The 16,918-nt window shown below is 48.5% G+C and overlaps 3 protein-coding genes across 3 annotated transcripts in view; 1 reads left to right on the top strand and 2 right to left on the bottom strand.

Annotated features, from left to right (window-relative positions):
* Nucleotides 1-8,788, bottom strand: part of LOC115519791 — a 25,459-nt gene extending 16,671 nt beyond the window's left edge. Inside the window, exons 1-2 of the mRNA XM_032594096.1 lie at nucleotides 7,535-8,788; nucleotides 6,882-7,313 (exon numbers count right to left, since the gene is read on the bottom strand). Of these exons, the coding sequence (XP_032449987.1) occupies nucleotides 6,882-7,313; nucleotides 7,535-8,104 (1,002 nt within the window). The 5' untranslated portion in view covers nucleotides 8,105-8,788. The remainder of the gene's footprint in view (nucleotides 1-6,881; nucleotides 7,314-7,534) is intronic.
* A 105-nt stretch (nucleotides 8,789-8,893) lies between these two features.
* Nucleotides 8,894-9,415, bottom strand: LOC115522097 (histone H2A type 2-C). The gene is given in 2 exon segments (XM_030327692.2): nucleotides 8,894-9,023; nucleotides 9,026-9,415. Coding segments are annotated over 2 exon segments (483 nt in total). The 5' UTR covers nucleotides 9,395-9,415; the 3' UTR covers nucleotides 8,894-8,909.
* Nucleotides 9,416-9,730: 315 nt separating this feature from the next.
* Nucleotides 9,731-10,153, top strand: LOC115522098 (histone H2B type 2-E-like). The gene has a single exon (XM_030327694.1). The coding sequence runs from the start codon at nucleotides 9,751-9,753 to the stop codon at nucleotides 10,129-10,131; it is 381 nt and encodes a 126-aa protein (XP_030183554.1). The 5' UTR covers nucleotides 9,731-9,750; the 3' UTR covers nucleotides 10,132-10,153.
* Nucleotides 10,154-16,918: the final 6,765 nt, after the last annotated feature.

A 16,918-nucleotide genomic window follows, 5' to 3' on the forward strand; every position in this document is an offset into this window, starting at 1 on the left:
ACCTCCCCCCCACTTTGGCATGCTGACTCCCCAAAAAGACTCCCATTAAGCTGGCCTCAAAGTCCCCACCACTGAAAAGTCATTTCCCATTCCTGGCCTTGGCCCCACCCCGTGGACCAGCCACCATGCACAGTTCTCCCTATTTCTGCTTCCCCTGCCTGGGTTAGACTCCCTACCTCAGCCTGAGTTCTCCTACAGGAAGCCTTCCCTGATACCCGCGGTTAGAAGTGACCTTTCCTTCTGAACTTCCGGAGAACTCCTCTGCACCTTTTCTGCCACCTACCAGAGCATGCCTTCCATTCTAGTGCATGTACTCTTATGCGGTCTGAAGAATGGATTCCCATTTCTGTAAGCGCATACACATGCTTCCAGGTCTGAGAGGTGCTGGGACTCCTGCTCAACAAAAGAACAATTTTTTCATCTGAGTGGGGATTTTACTTTGTTCTTCGTAATTTTCTCTATCGCAAGTGGTTTTCAGTTGCAGGTTATAACCCATTAGCAGGTGGTAAAGTCAATTTAGAAAATGGGAACCAGTGGGGCACCTGGGTGGCTCAGTCGGTTAAGTGTCTGACTTCAGCTCCAGTCATGATCTCATGGTTTGTGAGTTTGAGCCCCACATTGGGCTCTGTGCTGACAGCCCAGAGCCTGGAACTTGCTTTAGATTCTGTGTCTCCCTCTCTCTCTGCCCCTTCCCTGCTCACACTCCGTCTCTCTCTGTCTCTCAACAATAAATAAATGTTAAAAAAAAAAATTAAAAAAGAAAATGGGAGCCAGTATCTTTTATTAATGAAGAAAAATAAGATTGAAAATATCAGGGTGCATCCCGTGGTGGGGGGAAATCCTTTTGTACAACTGGTTTTGATTTTTAGATGAGTGTGAATATGCAGTAGGTAGTATTGTAAAATTGTATCTTACTGTGGCTTGAAGTCAGCAGAAATCAGAGCCACTGATACAGTGATATTGTATCTCTCTGTATGTAATTATCGCAGGTATTGCTTTTTTCTTCTGAAGAATTGAATCTACTACAAAAAGAAAAGCAAAATACAAGACTCAGGTTCAAGGCTATTTTCTGGCTGGGTGACCCACATTCCCAGGTGTGTTTCCTTCACCAGGTTATGTTTCATCAACTATTCAACAGGAACTAAAAAAAAAAAAATCCCTTCCTGCCTCCCAGCGTTATTGTGAAATGGAATGAGAGGAGAGGTGAGTGAAACATGAGCTATCAGCCATCTAGGAACCTGGATATTATTACTGCCTGGGCCACACAGTCTAGAAGCTCGTCATGTATTTAAAATTATTCATCAATTTTATGTTTTATGACATGGTTGTAACTTGGACTTACATCAATTCACATTAATGTCACTAATATTTACATTGTCAATGTTAATGATATCATTAATACTGATTAATGACCACATGTAAGGCTCTGTCCCAAGCATTTTGTATGAACTGTACGGTCTCTTTTCATCCTTGTAACATTCCTGAAGTGGGTACAATTATGATCCTGCTTTACACATGAGGAAATGGAGATCCCAATCTTTTCTCTCTGGAGACTTTCCCTGGTTAGGGGTAGGAGTCCTGGTCCTACCACAAAGGCCTCAGGCCTCTGCCCCAGTTGGTAGCAGCAAGGACCTTGGACTTCATTTTCTATCCCTCCTCTGCCATCCTTCCTCCTCTGCCCACTTCTGCTATGTACACTTTACTCTCTCTGCACTGATCACCCCCATTCTCCTATCACATCTCAAACAAATCCTATCAGCAGGGCTGAATCTGATGTCTTGGGGAAATAAAGACAGACATTCTGCTCCAGATCATCTGCTTTGAGGAACAGATTATGGGAGTATCTCAGTGAACTCTTCTCAGTTACTATCATAGGAGCAGTTTTTCCAGACGCCCTGCCCGTGGGCGGTTTCCTGCTCCCATTTTCCAGGACACCCCCCGCAAGGACCCTGGAGGTTCTTTGCGGAGGTCCAGTTCAGACCTGCTCTTGATCTGTGACTGCAAGGACCTTAAAAGCTAGAGCCTCTTGTTCCCAATTCTCTCATATAAGGCAAGAGTCAAAGGGCAGATGAAGCAGGCCCCTCGCCAAGCGTTGCCTGACCACGTGTGGCACGCCAGGCACTGCGTGGGTGCTAATGCCACAGGGACCAAAGAGAGAGAAAACAAGATGATCTTCCCCCTGAGGAATGCTGCTGGCCTCATGTTGAGGGTACAGTATAGGAAGGGGTGTAAGGAAGGGGTGTAAGAGGGAGAGGCAAAGACGAGGGCCCAAAGAGGTGAGGACGAGGAAGAGAAGGGGGAGGGGAGGCTACATAAGGCTGGGTCTTGAAGAACGAGTGGGGGTTCTTTGGGGCTACAAAAAGGGGGAGGACAGAAAAATTCTAGACAGAAGAAATGGAATGTGTGAAGACATCGTATACTTGGGGACTGCAGATGTTCTATGGGGCTAGAACCCACTTGTTTGGCTGGCGGAGCACCAGAAAGCCAGGGAGGCTCTGAGAAACACCACCAACTAGAGGTCTATTACTTCTTCCTAGGATCTTTGCCATTTAATCACGGTTAACAGCGTAGCTACAATTAACTGAATGTTTGTTCTGGACCAGACACGGTGCTGGGTCCTTTATAGGAAATATCACTTTTAATATTTCCCAAAACACTATTAGCAAGATGCTATTGTCCCTTTTACAAATGGGACATGTGGGGCCTATGGAGATTTACTTGCTAAAGTCACATACCTGTTATAGGGGCAAGCCCATCAAACTGGGGTTTGTCTAACTGCAGAGTCCCTACTAGTTATTAACCTCCATTGCTCTGAACTACTATGCAGAAGAAGGTGGATTTTAACCTGAAGGGAACAAGAAGGAGGTGGAAAAAATTAAAGCATGAGAGTGACAGGCTCAAAAAAAAATGTTCTTTAAAAGAGACAGCTCTCACACAGACAGGAAGCCTAGTGGCAGGGCAGAGAATCTAGCCTGGACACTTAATCTTCCAGATCAGGGTGGGTGGGGGCCTCAGTTAACGAAGGGACCATGGATGGATACAGAAAGAGTGATGGAACTGAAAGTCAGAAAGTAGATGTCATAACATTTGGTGACTCATGAAATTTGGACAGAGGGGAAGAAGAAGGAACTTCTGCCCTAAACAGACTGGGGGATGAAGGTATCTTTCAGTAAGGTGGGGAACATGGAAGGAGAAAAATAGCTTTGGGAAGCAAGATGATGCTCTTTTGGAAATATGCTGAGTTAGAAGCACCTATCCAGAAGGACCTGGCCACCAGGCAGTTAGAAATGTTGGTGTGGAGCTCAGGATGGTGGGCTCAGCAGGAGATACCAACTCGGGAGCACTTGAGGGAGGCAGAGATATGGCAGGCAGGGAATCCATGATCTCACTTGAGTTGCAGGGGAAAACAAAGCCAAGGCCAGGAATATTGATGGGCCTGGCAGAGATAGAGGAGGACATGAGGTGGAGGTGCAGACGTAGAGAAGGATAGGAGGACCAGGAGAGGGTGTGAACCCAGAGGCCAACTCCTCTTCCAAGGAAGCAAAGGGTAATGTCAACAGGGCCATACCTCATCGTTTACCTCTATCCATACACACATACCCGTCCCCCACTACCCTAAGGCAGATTTAAATCTGAACAGACACTGTTTTTCACTTCTTAAAAATCCCAGGTTCGGGGTAGACATTTCCTGCAACTGAGCTATCCACATAGAAGGTAATTATTACAGGAAGAGCATTTATTTACCTTGTCCTTAACTATAGTTTAACTCTCATCTGAGGGTAGAAAACGATTTAAGTACAGAAAATATTAAATGTGAAAACTTACATTTTAAATCGTTCTCTTCGGGGCACCTGGGTGGCTCAGTCTGTTAAGCGTCGGACTTTGGTCGGACTTTGGTTCAGGTCATGATCTCGCAATTCATGAGTTCGAGCCCCGCATCAGGCTCTGTGCTGACAGCTCAGAGCCTGGAGCCTGCTTCACATTCTGTCTCCCACTCCTCTCTCCCCCTGCCCCGCTTGCAATCTCTCTCTCTCTCATATAAATAAACGTTTAAAAAAACTTAATAAAAATAAATTGTTCTCTTCTATTGATGTCCCCAGGTTGCGCTGTTCTCCTAACAAACAAAAAGATTGGAAAGATTGCTGGGAGGGTAGGCTTTTACAGTCACAGGAACATGGATTTTATTCTATTCCTGACTGGGTATAAACAATGCCACTAAAGTTCCCTTTGGGGTTCAGACAGGGAGACTTGTTGAGGCTAGAGTTGCTTTGGCTGCTAAAGTAAAGCAGTGTGATATTGAGGCTAACACAGGACAGAAAGGACTGACATCTGTAAGCAACATCACAGGTTCCAGGGTCTGTGCAGCCACTCCTGGGCCCGAGATGCTGCCCAAGCCACCGGAGAGCCTCAGATTGTACCCCAGAAAGCCCTTTCAGTATGTCAGGCTGTCAGTCGGTCAGGCTGAGTGAAGCACTCTTTGACTGTCAAGACCCAGACCTGCTGTTGTGTAGAAGCGCTGAAAGGCAGATTAGTGATGCAGACGAGGTCCATCCTCTGAGGGGCTCACCTTTGACAGGAAACCAGTTAAGACCACCCAGGGAAGGCCACCACTGTCCCGCACCAGTGAGGGGCCAGGTCCTAACTCCCCCGTGCTCTTCCTCCTCTGCTTTCCTATTTTCCTTCCACACCCTGCAATCGTGGATTTGGGGAGCGAGCGCTCCACTCGTTGTGGTGGGAGGAGCACACGTGGGTAGAAACGCGAGGAGAGGGGTGAAGGCAGATCATAGCCATTCCCACTAAGCCAGGAATCCCTGAACTGCCTTAGCCACGGCAGATGCCCGCAGGCTGTTCTCAAATCTCAGGGCCACGGGCAGGTCGTGGGCATCTTTGGTATTTTAGGTTGGTTGAAGCTGATGTAGTATCAGTTTGAGGCATGGGATCCTGAGGAGGAAGGGCTCCGGCATGGAAATCAGGGGTCTGCTGAGCCACTAAGGGCTCTGCCACTCTGGAACGTAATTCTCCCTTTGAAGACTTCAGGCTGCACTTTTGGAAACAAATTTCAACGGACAAGAGATGCGGGCTGCAAAGGGGTCATCCCTGCAGAGCTCCAAGTCACTGCTACTTCTGCTTATAACTAAGTCACAGGGGATCCCATCACGTACTGTTGGTCTGAGCAGGGAATGAGGCCCCGGGCAGAGACCATGGGGCCTGTATTGATTTCCTAGGGCTGCCCTCACAAGATACCAGACTGCCTGGCTTAAACAACAGAAATTTATCGACTCCCAGCTCTAGAGGCTAGAAGTCCAAGATCAAGGGGGCACCTGGGTGGCTCAGTTGGTTAAGTGCCAGACTTTGGCTCGGGTCATAATCTCACCGTTTGTGGGTTGGAGACCCGCGTTGGACTCTGCGCTGTATGGAGCCTGCTAGGGATTCTCTCTCTGTACCCCCGCCCCTGGTGCTCTCTCTCTCTCTCTCTCAAAATAAATAAATAAAAACTTACAAAAAAACCTTTTTTTTGTTAAGAAGTCCAAGATCAAGATGTCATCAGGTTTGGTTTCCTCTGAGGCCTCTCCTTAGCCTGCAGGTGGCTGCCTTCTCACTGTGTCCTCTTATGGTCGTCCCTCTGTGCTGACTGTGTCCTGATCTCCTCTTATAAAAAAAGACACTACTCATATAGGATGAGAGCACATCCTAATGACATTTTAACTTAAATGCCTCTTCAAAGGCCCTATCTCCAAATACAGTCACCCTCTGAGGTACTAGGAGTTAGAGCTTCAACACAGGAATTGCGGGGGGTGGGGGGGGGGGGGGGAGGAGAGACACAATTCAGCCGGTCACAGGGCCTATTCTGAAAATCTCTGAGTCTGGGGCTGAAAACTGGGGACCCTCTGGCAGGAGCAGAAAAAGTTTTCTTCCTTCCTTCCTCTCTCTCTTTCTTTCCTCCCCACACTCCTTGCAAAGGGCAAAGGTTTTCAAAAGTTATCTCTGCCTGTTTCTGTTCCCCTCAGTGAATTTTCACCAATCTCTGTGTGAACGAAACCACCAACTCTGGTCTCTTCCGGGTGTACATAAACGACGATCAAGGATAAGAGGTGTCATCTGAGACGCACACAGCCGCTGGTGTTGGAGTTCTTGCTCGTGTAATGCCAGCTTCCCGAGGTCCTGCCCCACTCTTCTAGGTAAACAGACTCATTTCTAGGACCCCGAGAGGCGTGAAGACTTCCATTTCATCTGGTGTAATAAGAGTGGCCCCTCGGAGAGAAACTCAAGCCTCCGCCCGCACAGATGCTGGGGCAGACAGACGTGGGCAAGGAGGGGAAGGGAGCAGGGCGTGCTCTGCCTTCCCTTGGTTCCAGCCGCCCGAGAGCTTGAACTACTGAGCGCCCCCGCGCTGGATAACTCAAGTACCTGCACAAAACTCCTCAAATGTCTCTGCATGTGGGGTTGTCCTCCTGGAAGAATCGCGAGTCTCCTGCTGTGGACGTGAGCAGGGAAGGATACCGACCAGGCAGAGCTCCCGGGGAGTGGTGTCGTGTTGAGGAGGCCTTTGAATCCCGGTCCATCTTCCCACCGCCGTTGTTTTAGCGAAACCCATAGGACTGTCAGAGCTGAATGCTGGGCCACACAAGCCAGACCCTCTTTGTCCTGTGTGTTCCTGCCCGGAGCTGCCCAATCCTACCTTCTTCCTTAAGGTTCCTTGGCATTCAAAAAAAAGGGGGGGGGGGGGGGGGGGGGGGGGGAGAAAGGCGGGGTGAGAAAGTGCAGAGCGCGAGACCTCTGGCAACGTCGCAGCGGCGAGCAAGGGAGTTTTGACAAAGTGGGTGAAGGGGATGAATGGCACCCGCTAAGTGTCCCGCTGCCCGGGGCAACCTGGGCGTTACCGACACCCGACGTGCAGGCAGGGTTTGGGAATCCCGACAACGACCTAGCAGAAACCTGGCGGTACCAAGGTGGCGGGTGGCGGGTTTGCGCCCTCCCACCAGCCGGAGCGCCGCGCCTCTGGGGGCCACTTCCGGCGGGGGTGTGGAGGCCGCGGGAGCACGGCTCCCGTGGGGGAAGAAGCCGGGCCAGCCGAGTCCGGACCGCTCCCTAGGGACTCTTCGTCGTCTCGGCCCGTCCTGGAGCCCAAGGCCCCTCGTCTCCTGTCCCGACAGCTTACAACCCGGGGTCACCGTGGGGTACGTAAGGACACCCCAGGAAGAGAGCACGCATGCCCGCCCCACAGAAGCCGAAGTGGGGGTCCTGGCCGCACCCGTAAAGGGGGCCAACAAACGGGACGGGACGCCCCTGGACTCGGCGCGTGGCCCCGCGAGCTACCTGCCGGGAGACCCTCAGCTTTACCCGGTTCTGGTGCCTCATCCGCGCGGTGGGGGGGGGGGGGGCTGCTTTGTACAGGGGAGGTGGTAGAGTAGGAGAGCGTCGGCCGGGAGAGAGCGAAGACGAGTGGCACAGCTTCTTTCAGGTGCCGTCGTGGGTGGCTCTGAAAAGAGCCTTTGGATGGGATGGAACCTCGAGCCGAGCGCGCACTTTAAGCCCGCTCCCCGCGGATGCGGCGAGCCAGCTGGATGTCCTTGGGCATGATGGTGACGCGCTTGGCGTGGATAGCGCACAGGTTCGTGTCCTCGAACAGCCCCACCAGGTAGGCCTCGCTCGCCTCCTGCAGCGCCATCACGGCCGAGCTCTGGAAGCGCAGGTCCGTCTTGAAGTCCTGCGCGATCTCGCGCACCAGCCGCTGGAACGGCAGCTTGCGGATCAGCAGCTCGGTGGACTTCTGGTAGCGCCGGATCTCCCGCAGGGCCACGGTGCCCGGCCGGTAGCGGTGCGGCTTCTTCACGCCGCCCGTGGCGGGTGCGCTCTTGCGGGCCGCCTTGGTGGCCAGCTGCTTCCGCGGGGCCTTGCCGCCGGTCGACTTGCGGGCGGTCTGCTTTGTACGGGCCATAGCGAACCAAAACACCAACTCACCAGCGCAGCGGCAGCGAGAGTAACGGGGCCTCGGCCCGCCGCCGCACTCTTTATAGGCACCGTCTTCTTCCGATCGGGCGGGGCGATAATTGAAAGTCCCGCGCTGGCTGTCCATTGGCTGTGACGTCACCCGTCCCGGCATCACTCATTGGCCTGGGCACAATCCTCCCTACCCCGCCCACTCGCCTCGCTTTCTACTTTCCAGTTCGCCAAGTCTTTCTCCTACCTTGTTTTTCCTTTCTTTTCGGCGGGCGGGGAGGGGGGGGGGGGGCTCATTTTTGAGCTCAACTCTGTCCGAATCTTCCTCCCTGACCCTTTTACCCCTTTGCCGCGCAGTACCCTCTTCCTTCCCTCGCGGGCTCCCCAACTCCACCTCACTCTTCCGTTTGCTCCCCACCCCCCAAAGCGCCTTGTCCCCTTCTAAGAGCCCCCTCGTTGGTGTGATGGATCTTCTTTTCCCGCCTTGTCGGTACTTTTCGGATGGGAAAGTTGTCGGTCTCACCCCCCCCCCTCGCCTCCCGAGCGCAAGATCCCGCCTCCGGGAACCCAAGCGGGGACCTGTCCCTCCGCTGCGAAGGCGGCCCCCTCACTTTTACTTGAGACAGCCGGCTCAGCTAAGCCAAGGTCAGGGCCGCCACACTCCCGCAAACTGCCAGCTCCCCTGCCGACTGGGGGTGCACGTGTGTGTTGGGCAAAGGCCTCGCGAGCCCGGGAGTCGCGTACTTGGCACCCACTCCCGAGGGAGGAGCCCGGGGGCCACCCAACAGTACTACTCCTAGCGCAGCCGACCGTGGCTGCGCCCAACGGGCTCTGGCTCCTCTCCCTGCCTTCAAGTCCTAAGTAAGATCTACGAGATGGTTGAGGCGCAAGATTTGAGAGGCCAGGAGCGGCTCGGCGACTACTGGCCAATAGTGGAACGGAGAAGAATCGCTACTGTGAACAACTCTTTATTTGAAAGGGTGGGTGGCTCTTAAAAGAGCCTTTGATTTCACAGGTACCCCTTTGCCGCCAGGGCTGGCTGAGCTTCCGGACGCCGGCCTCACTTGCCCTTTGCCTTGTGGTGGCTCTCCGTCTTCTTGGGGAGCAACACGGCCTGGATGTTGGGCAGCACGCCGCCCTGGGCGATGGTGACTTTGCCCAACAGCTTGTTCAATTCCTCGTCGTTGCGGATGGCCAGCTGCAGGTGGCGGGGGATGATGCGCGTCTTCTTGTTGTCGCGGGCCGCGTTCCCCGCCAGCTCCAGGATTTCCGCCGTCAGATACTCCAGCACCGCCGCCATGTAGACCGGCGCGCCGGCCCCCACCCGCTCGGCGTAGTTGCCCTTGCGCAGCAGGCGGTGCACTCGGCCCACCGGGAACTGCAGGCCGGCGCGGGACGAGCGCGACTTGGCCTTGGCGCGGGCCTTGCCTCCTTGTTTGCCACGGCCAGACATGACGGCAACACTCACCGCGACCACCTCTTGCTTGACGACCGAGAATAGTCGCCGCAAACGCCGCCGCTTCAGCCTTTTATAGGCAGAACCCGGATTGTCTACGGGGCACTTTGATTGGCTAAGGCAGATCTTTGTTCTGACGACCAATAGGCCGGCTCGGCCAGAATCCGCTCATTTACATAATCTCGTCCCCCTCGCAGGAGCGCGGCCGAAAACTCGCGAATCACGACGCAGCGTAACCAGAACCTTAATTTGCGTGGGGCCTCTTTAAGTACCGAGTCGCTTCCGCTAGCCTCTGCCCTACGGTGGGGGTTTGCGTTCCCGGTGGTCGGTGTCCGTGCCTTGTGCTCGCCGCTATGCCCGAGCCGGCAAAGTCCGCCCCCGCGGCCAAGAAGGGCTCGAAGAAGGCGGTCACCAAAGCCCAGAAGAAGGACGGCAAGAAGCGCAAGCGCAGCCGCAAGGAGAGTTATTCCATCTACGTGTACAAGGTGCTCAAGCAGGTGCACCCCGACACCGGCATCTCGTCCAAGGCCATGGGCATCATGAACTCGTTCGTCAACGACATCTTCGAGCGCATCGCCGGCGAGGCCTCCCGCCTGGCGCATTACAACAAGCGCTCGACCATCACCTCCCGGGAGATCCAGACGGCCGTGCGCCTGCTGCTGCCCGGCGAGCTGGCCAAGCACGCCGTGTCCGAGGGCACCAAGGCCGTCACCAAGTACACCAGCTCCAAGTGAGTCCCTGCCGGGACTCGGCGCTCGCACGGGTCGCCGGCTGCTTGACTCCAAAGGCTCTTTTCAGAGCCACCCACCTTCTCGGGGAAAGACGCTGTTCGTTTTCTCTATTATGGTTCCTAGTTTGCCTTTGGGGTTTTTCTTTTAGTACACTGAATTCTTTTGTGAAGCACAAGTGACCGTTCCTTTTCTTTTTTAGTTAGATTATAGAGTAGTTCCTGTATAGTTGGGTAGAAGAACGTAATGGGAAATAGTGTTATTTGGCTTGTAGAGGACCTCCCTTGAAACTGGCTTTGGCTTTGCTGCGTAGAGTTGAACGTGTGCGTTGCTAAGTCGTTAACGTTGAGAAATGCTGTGTTTGTTTTCATTAATTTATTTATGCCGGATAAGGTAGTTGTCAGGTTAACAAAGGTGCAACCAACTATCTGGTTGGTGTTCCCAACTGGTAAAACGGTGGTGGTACTTCACGTCTTTCCATCATGTGCTTTAGAGTTGTGAACTAAAAAGGATAACTTTTAGTTTTGGTTCTGACAAATTCATTGACTCGGTATCCCTGATTCACGAGCACCTGCTCTTTTTTCATTCATGGGAAGATTTAAGAGGATTTTGATACCTAGTAACCGTTAATGCTGGTGCAAATCCTCAAAATTGCCTAATATATGGTCGTGATGAGAATTATTAGAAAAGCTTGTCCAATTTGAAGGCTATTTCCACAGAATGGGTACAACATATGCGTAATTTCTGAAGCAGGAGAGTGTAAAATGCTAGCCGAGTAGAAAGCCCCAATATGGCTGGGAAAGTGAAAAGGAGTTAGATTGGCTTGAGAGTTTGTTCTCGGTGTTTTGGGAACTCTTGGATTGTTTTAGGCAAGGATCTGCACACATGACCTCATTAGCCTTAACGATTACTCTGGGGGCATTGTAAATGCCCCTTCTCTGTAAAGAGAGACTTCATACTATTCATACTTTCCGATCTGTAATAAACTTCTGCCTGCTGCTCCTTACCAAAAAAAAAAAAAAAATTACTCTGGTTGCTTAGTGGATCTAGATTCTAGGTTGTCCATAGTAGAAGCAAGAAAACCAACTACTAGGCTATATAGCAGTGTTGTGGAGTAGAGCAGTGATTACTAAAGTCTGGTCTCAGATGAGCAGCATCAGTATTACCTGAGAATCAATCAAAAATGAAAATTTCAGGCCCCAGTAATCAGTGTTAACAGGTCCTCTGGCTGATTCTGATGGTTGCTAAAGCGTGAGAACCACTGGTAGTCTAGACCTGTTGGATTGGAGTACAATGATAATGTGATGGTTAAATATGTTGGAATTAGGATTAGATTTTGGAGGTAAAAGTGATAGGTTTTGGTGAGAAATAAGATGTAGTTAAAAGCAAAACCCCTAAGTTTTTTATTTGAACATCTGGTGCTATTAATGAGGATGAATATTGGGAGGAGGTATGGTTTGGGACACTGAAAAGTGATCTAGAGTTCTGAGTCAAATTTGAGAAGCTTTTAATATTCAGGTGGATATATGGCGTTGGCAATTTGAGAGTGCATGTGGTACTCAGGGAAAATAACACAAACACAGAGGAATGGGGATGAAGGACTATCACCTTAAAGTATTCTTCCAGACTATTTCTCCTTGACTCCTTAATGTATTCTTTTTTTAAAAAAAATTATTTTTGAGAGAGAAAGACCGAATGTGAGCAGGGGAGGGGCAGAGATAAGGGAGACACAGCATCTGAAGCAGGCTCCAGGCTATGAGCTGTCAGCACAGAGCCGCATGGGGGGCTCAAACTCACCAGCTGTGAGATCATGACCTGAGCTGAAGTTGGCCGCCCAACCAACTGAGCCACCGAGGTGCCCAGCTTTAATGTATTCTTGAAACTGTTATTTCTTCTTATGTGTTTGTCATGAAATACAACTTAGTAGTTGATAGTCCTATAATAATATTACTGTAGCATTTATTTTTCTTATTCTGTTTTTCTAATAGCGTCCTGATTTTCATTAAGGAATCCACCTAATCCCTTATGTGTTTCTCAGATTGGACTGTCTATTGTAATCACCTGGAGAACTTTAAAAATTACTGATGCTTGCATGACATCCCCAGAAATTCTTATCTAAGTGGTTTGGGATCTAACAGTCTGCACTTGGGTGATTTTTTTTTTAATTCTTTTTTAACGTTTTATTTATTTTTGAGACAGGGAGAGACAGAGCATGAACAGGGGAGGGTCAGAGAGAGGGAGACACAATCCGAAACAGGCTCCAGGTTCTGAGCTGTCGGCACAGAGCCCGACGCGGGGCTCGAACTCACGGAGTGCGAGATCGTGACCGAAGCCAAAGTCGGCCGCTTAACCGACTGAGCCACCCAGGCGCCCCTGCACTTGGGTGATTTTTAAAAAGCTCTCCAAGTGACTTTAACGGGCAGGGAAATTTGAGAACCACTGCCACACGTGTTTCCCAGACAACAAATCCTACAGGGTTGGCCTGATTGGTTGGAGTGTAATGCCAGCCCCCTTTGCACATTGATTAGTTCAGAAATCTAGACCAATCTGATTAGCACAAACATTTCAGAAATTGAAGTAACTGAGTAAGGGAATGTAGATTGCTTTTATCTTTTGGGAAAGAAGTTTCTTTGAAGGGCAAAGGAGGATGGAGTGCTCTGGGGTGTGAAGGCAAAGAAGAATTGTAGACAACACTAGAAGAAGGAACATCTTCAGGGGAGGATCAGTGTTCTGAGCCACTCCTGGAATTCAGCCAACCTCGGAGCCCTGCTGTACCTTCGGATATCCGGTTAAGCCTGTTTGTCTGACGTATTTTATTTCAACTACTTTGACTCTTGAAATATTTGAGAAATAATAGCACATAATTTCCCAGCATAAAAGATGATAGGCCTTTTGTCCTGAAAGGTCTCAGAGGATAAATAGGGTAGATAAGAAAAAAATAGAGGGGCTCCAACTACATGTTTGGAGTAAGTCTCCAAGTGTTAAAATCAGTATGTGACCAGGGCCAGAGGTTAATATTACCATCAACAAGGAATGTCTGAGATTTAAACAAATCACAGATGTGATTTAAAAACTTAAACAAGGGGCGCCTGGGTGGCTCAGTCGGTTGAGCGTCCGACTTCCGCTCAGGTCATGATCTCACGGCTTGTGAGTTCCAGCCCCGAGTCGGGCTCTGTGCTGACAGCTCAGAGCCTGGAGCCTGTTTCAGATTCTGTGTCTCCCTCTTTCTCTCTGACCCTCCCCCGTTCATGCTCTGTCTCTCTCTGTCTCAAAAGTAAATGAACATTAAAAAAAAATTTTTTTTTAAATAAAAATAAAAAAAATAAAAACTTAATATAATTCTATTATTTAAAATTGTAGTATTTGTATTAGTTTTTTAGGGCTGACATAACAAAGTACCATGAACTGAGCGACTTAAAACAACAGAGATTTATCCTGCCATAGCTCTGGAGGCTAGAAATCTGAAGGTGCTGCTAGGGTCCTGTCCCTCTGAAGTCTCTCAAGGAGAATCCTTGCTTATTTTTCACCTTGGGTAGCCTCAGCTATTTTTTGACACGTGACAGCATAACTCTGACTTCTGGCTCAGTTTTCTTCCTGTGTTTCTACATCTTCATAGGGACACTAGTCACATTGGATTAGGGTCCACCCCGATGACCTCATTTTAAATTGATTACAGGCATATGTCATTTTATTGTGCTTTGTAGATAACTGCATTTTTTACAAACTGAAGGCTTGCAGCAACACTATATGGAGGAAGTCTGCGCCATTTTCCAACACCATTTATTCACTTAGTGTCTCTGTCATGTTTTGGTAATTTCACAATATTTCAGACTTTCATTATTATATTTGTTATGGTGATTGCGATCAGTGATTACAACTTGCTGAAAGCTCATGTGATAGCATTTTTTGGCAATAAAATGTTGTAATTAAGGTGTATATATATCAGGGTTTTTTTTTTGACATAATGCTATTGCACACTTAATAAAATACAGTATAGTGTTAACATAACTTTTATATGCACTGGGAAACCAAAAATGTCATTGGACTCGCTTGCGGTAGTCTGGAACCAAACCCACAGGATCTCAGAGACATGCCTGTACATCTCTGCAAAGACCCTATTTCCAAATAAGGCCACTTTCTAAGGCACTGTGGAGTCATATTTCAACATCTTTTCAGGGGACACAATTCAACCCATAACAGCAGTCAACAGCTGTGGTAAGCTGAATATGGCCCCCAAATATGTGCACATCTAAATCCCTAGAATCTGTGAATATTACATGGCAAAGGGGATTTTACTGATATGATTTGGAAATAGGAAAATATCCTCAATTCTTTGCGGGAACCCCAAATGTAATCACCAGGGTCCTTATCAGAGTAAAGCAGAAAGCCAAGAAGGGAAAGAAGGTGATAAAAGCAGAGAGAGATTTGAAGATGATGTGATGCTGGCTTTGAAGAGGAAAGAAGGGACCAGGAACAAAAAAAGCCCCCTCTGGAAGCTTTTCAAAAATGTTTGGAAATGGATTCTCTCCCTAGAGCTTTTGGAGAGAGCAGTCTTGGTTTCCACTTGGTGAAACTGATTTTGTACTTCTGACCTCCAGAAATGTAAGAGCATACATGTGTGTGTTTTAAGCCACAAAGTTTTTAATACACTTAGGTGACCTTAAACAACACACTTGAACTGTACGGTTCCATTTGTACACTATTTTTCGATAAATACAGCACAGGGCTCAAAATATATTTTCTCTTCCTTATGATTTTCTTGACATTTTTTCTTTAGCCTACTTTATTATAAGACAATAGTATATAATACATATAGCATACAAAATATGTGTTAATGACTAATGTTATTGGAGAGGATTCCTTCCAGCCAACAGTAGGCTTGGGGGAAATCAAAATTCATTTGCAGATTTAAAAAAAATTTTTTTTTTCAACGTTTATTTATTTTTGGGACAGAGAGAGACAGAGCATGAACGGGGGAGGGGCAGAGAGAGAGGGAGACACAGAATCGGAAACAGGCTCCAGGCTCCGAGCCGTCAGCACAGAGCCCGACGCGGGGCTCGAACTCACGGACCGCGAGATCGTGACCTGGCTGAAGTCGGACGCTTAACCGACTGCGCCACCCAGGCGCCCCCATTTGCAGATTTTTACATGCTCAGGGGTCAGTGTCCCAAGATCCTTGTTGTTCAAGGGTCAATTGCAAGTTGTTACATCTGCAAAGACTTTCTAATTAAGCCATAGGAAGTTAATACAACAACTATATTATAGGATATTTTTTGACAATTGGAGAAATTTGAATATGGATTGTGTATTATTTAATATTAAGTCATTATTAAATGTGTTGTATGTAATAATGGTATGTAATTATATAGGAGAATGTCTTTATTTTTAAGGGAGACATGCTGACGTGTTTAAGGAGAAGTGTCAAGATGCTTACAATTTACTTTCAAATTGTTTAGAAAACATGTGTGCATGAAAAGTGATGAAGCAGGGCACCTGGCTGGCTCAGTCCATAGAACATGCGACCCTTGATCTCAGGGTTGTAAGTTTGAGACCCATGTTGGGTGTAGAGATTAATTAAAAATAAAATCTTAGGGGCGCCTGGGTGGCTCAGTCGGTTGGGCGTCCGACTTCGGCTCAGGTCACGATCTCGCGGTCTGTGAGTTCGAGCCCCGCGTCGGGCTCTGGGCCGATGGCTCGGAGCCTGGAGCCTGCTTCCGATTCCGTGTCTTCCTCTCTCTCTGCCCCTCCCCCGTTCATGCTCTGTCTCTCTCTGTCCCAAAAAATAAATAAAGGTTAAAAAAAAAAATTAAAAATAAATAAATAAAATCTTTAAAAAAAGGTGATAAAGCAAATGCAGCAAATAGTAACAATTGGTGAATCTAGATGAAGAAATGGTTGAACATCCACAAACTTTTCTATAGGTTTGAATTCCCCCCTCCTTCAGAAATTTTTTAAAAGTTACAATTAAAGACTTTAAATACTACAGAAACAGCTTTCATAGACATCCCATTTTGTTTGTGCAGTAAATCTGTTAACTGATACAATTTCTTTAAAAAATTTTTTTAAAATGTTTATTTACTTTTGAAAGAGAGAGAGAGGTGTGAGCAGGGGAGAGGCAGAGAGAGGGAGACACATAATCCAAAGCAGGCTCCAGGCTCTGAGCTGTCTGCACAGAGCCTGGCACGGGGCTCGAACCCACAGTCCGCAAGATCATGACCTGAGCTGAAGTCGGACACTTAACCGACTAAGCCACCCAGGCGCACCCTGATACAAGTTCATCATGAATGTGTAAGATTTTTCACCTCATCAAAAGGCTTATGAATGTTTGACGGTGATCATATACTAACCAGAACTTTGAATGTTACCTGTTTATCATACTTGCTATAGTCATTAGTGGTAACGGTGACTTAAGTGATAGCACCAGTCCAAGGATGCTCAAATGATGTGGGCTTAGACATTTGGTTATTCTGTCTTCTAAAATCTGAGGTTGAAAGTGGAGTTGGATAGGGGAATTTAATCACATCCTGAGACCACAGCTAAGCAACTTTCAGGGAGAAAATGTATCTTGATGTGTTATAGTGATTCTAAGTGCTTTCAAAAAGAAAGGGTAGATCATCTACAACAGAGCAAGAGCCAGACTTTATACACCTAACCCCTTTCTCTTCCCTGAACTCCAGATTCTCATATATCATATTCCTGTTTGGGAATTTAGTATTTCCTTTTCGATATTTCCACTTGGATAGCTACCGGGAGTCTCACAATTTTTGTCCAAAACAGTACTCTTGGATTTCTC

The sequence above is a fragment of the Lynx canadensis genome, chromosome C1 (genome assembly GCF_007474595.2).
Source record: "Lynx canadensis isolate LIC74 chromosome C1, mLynCan4.pri.v2, whole genome shotgun sequence".
In the NCBI taxonomy this organism is placed as follows: Eukaryota; Metazoa; Chordata; class Mammalia; order Carnivora; family Felidae; genus Lynx; species Lynx canadensis.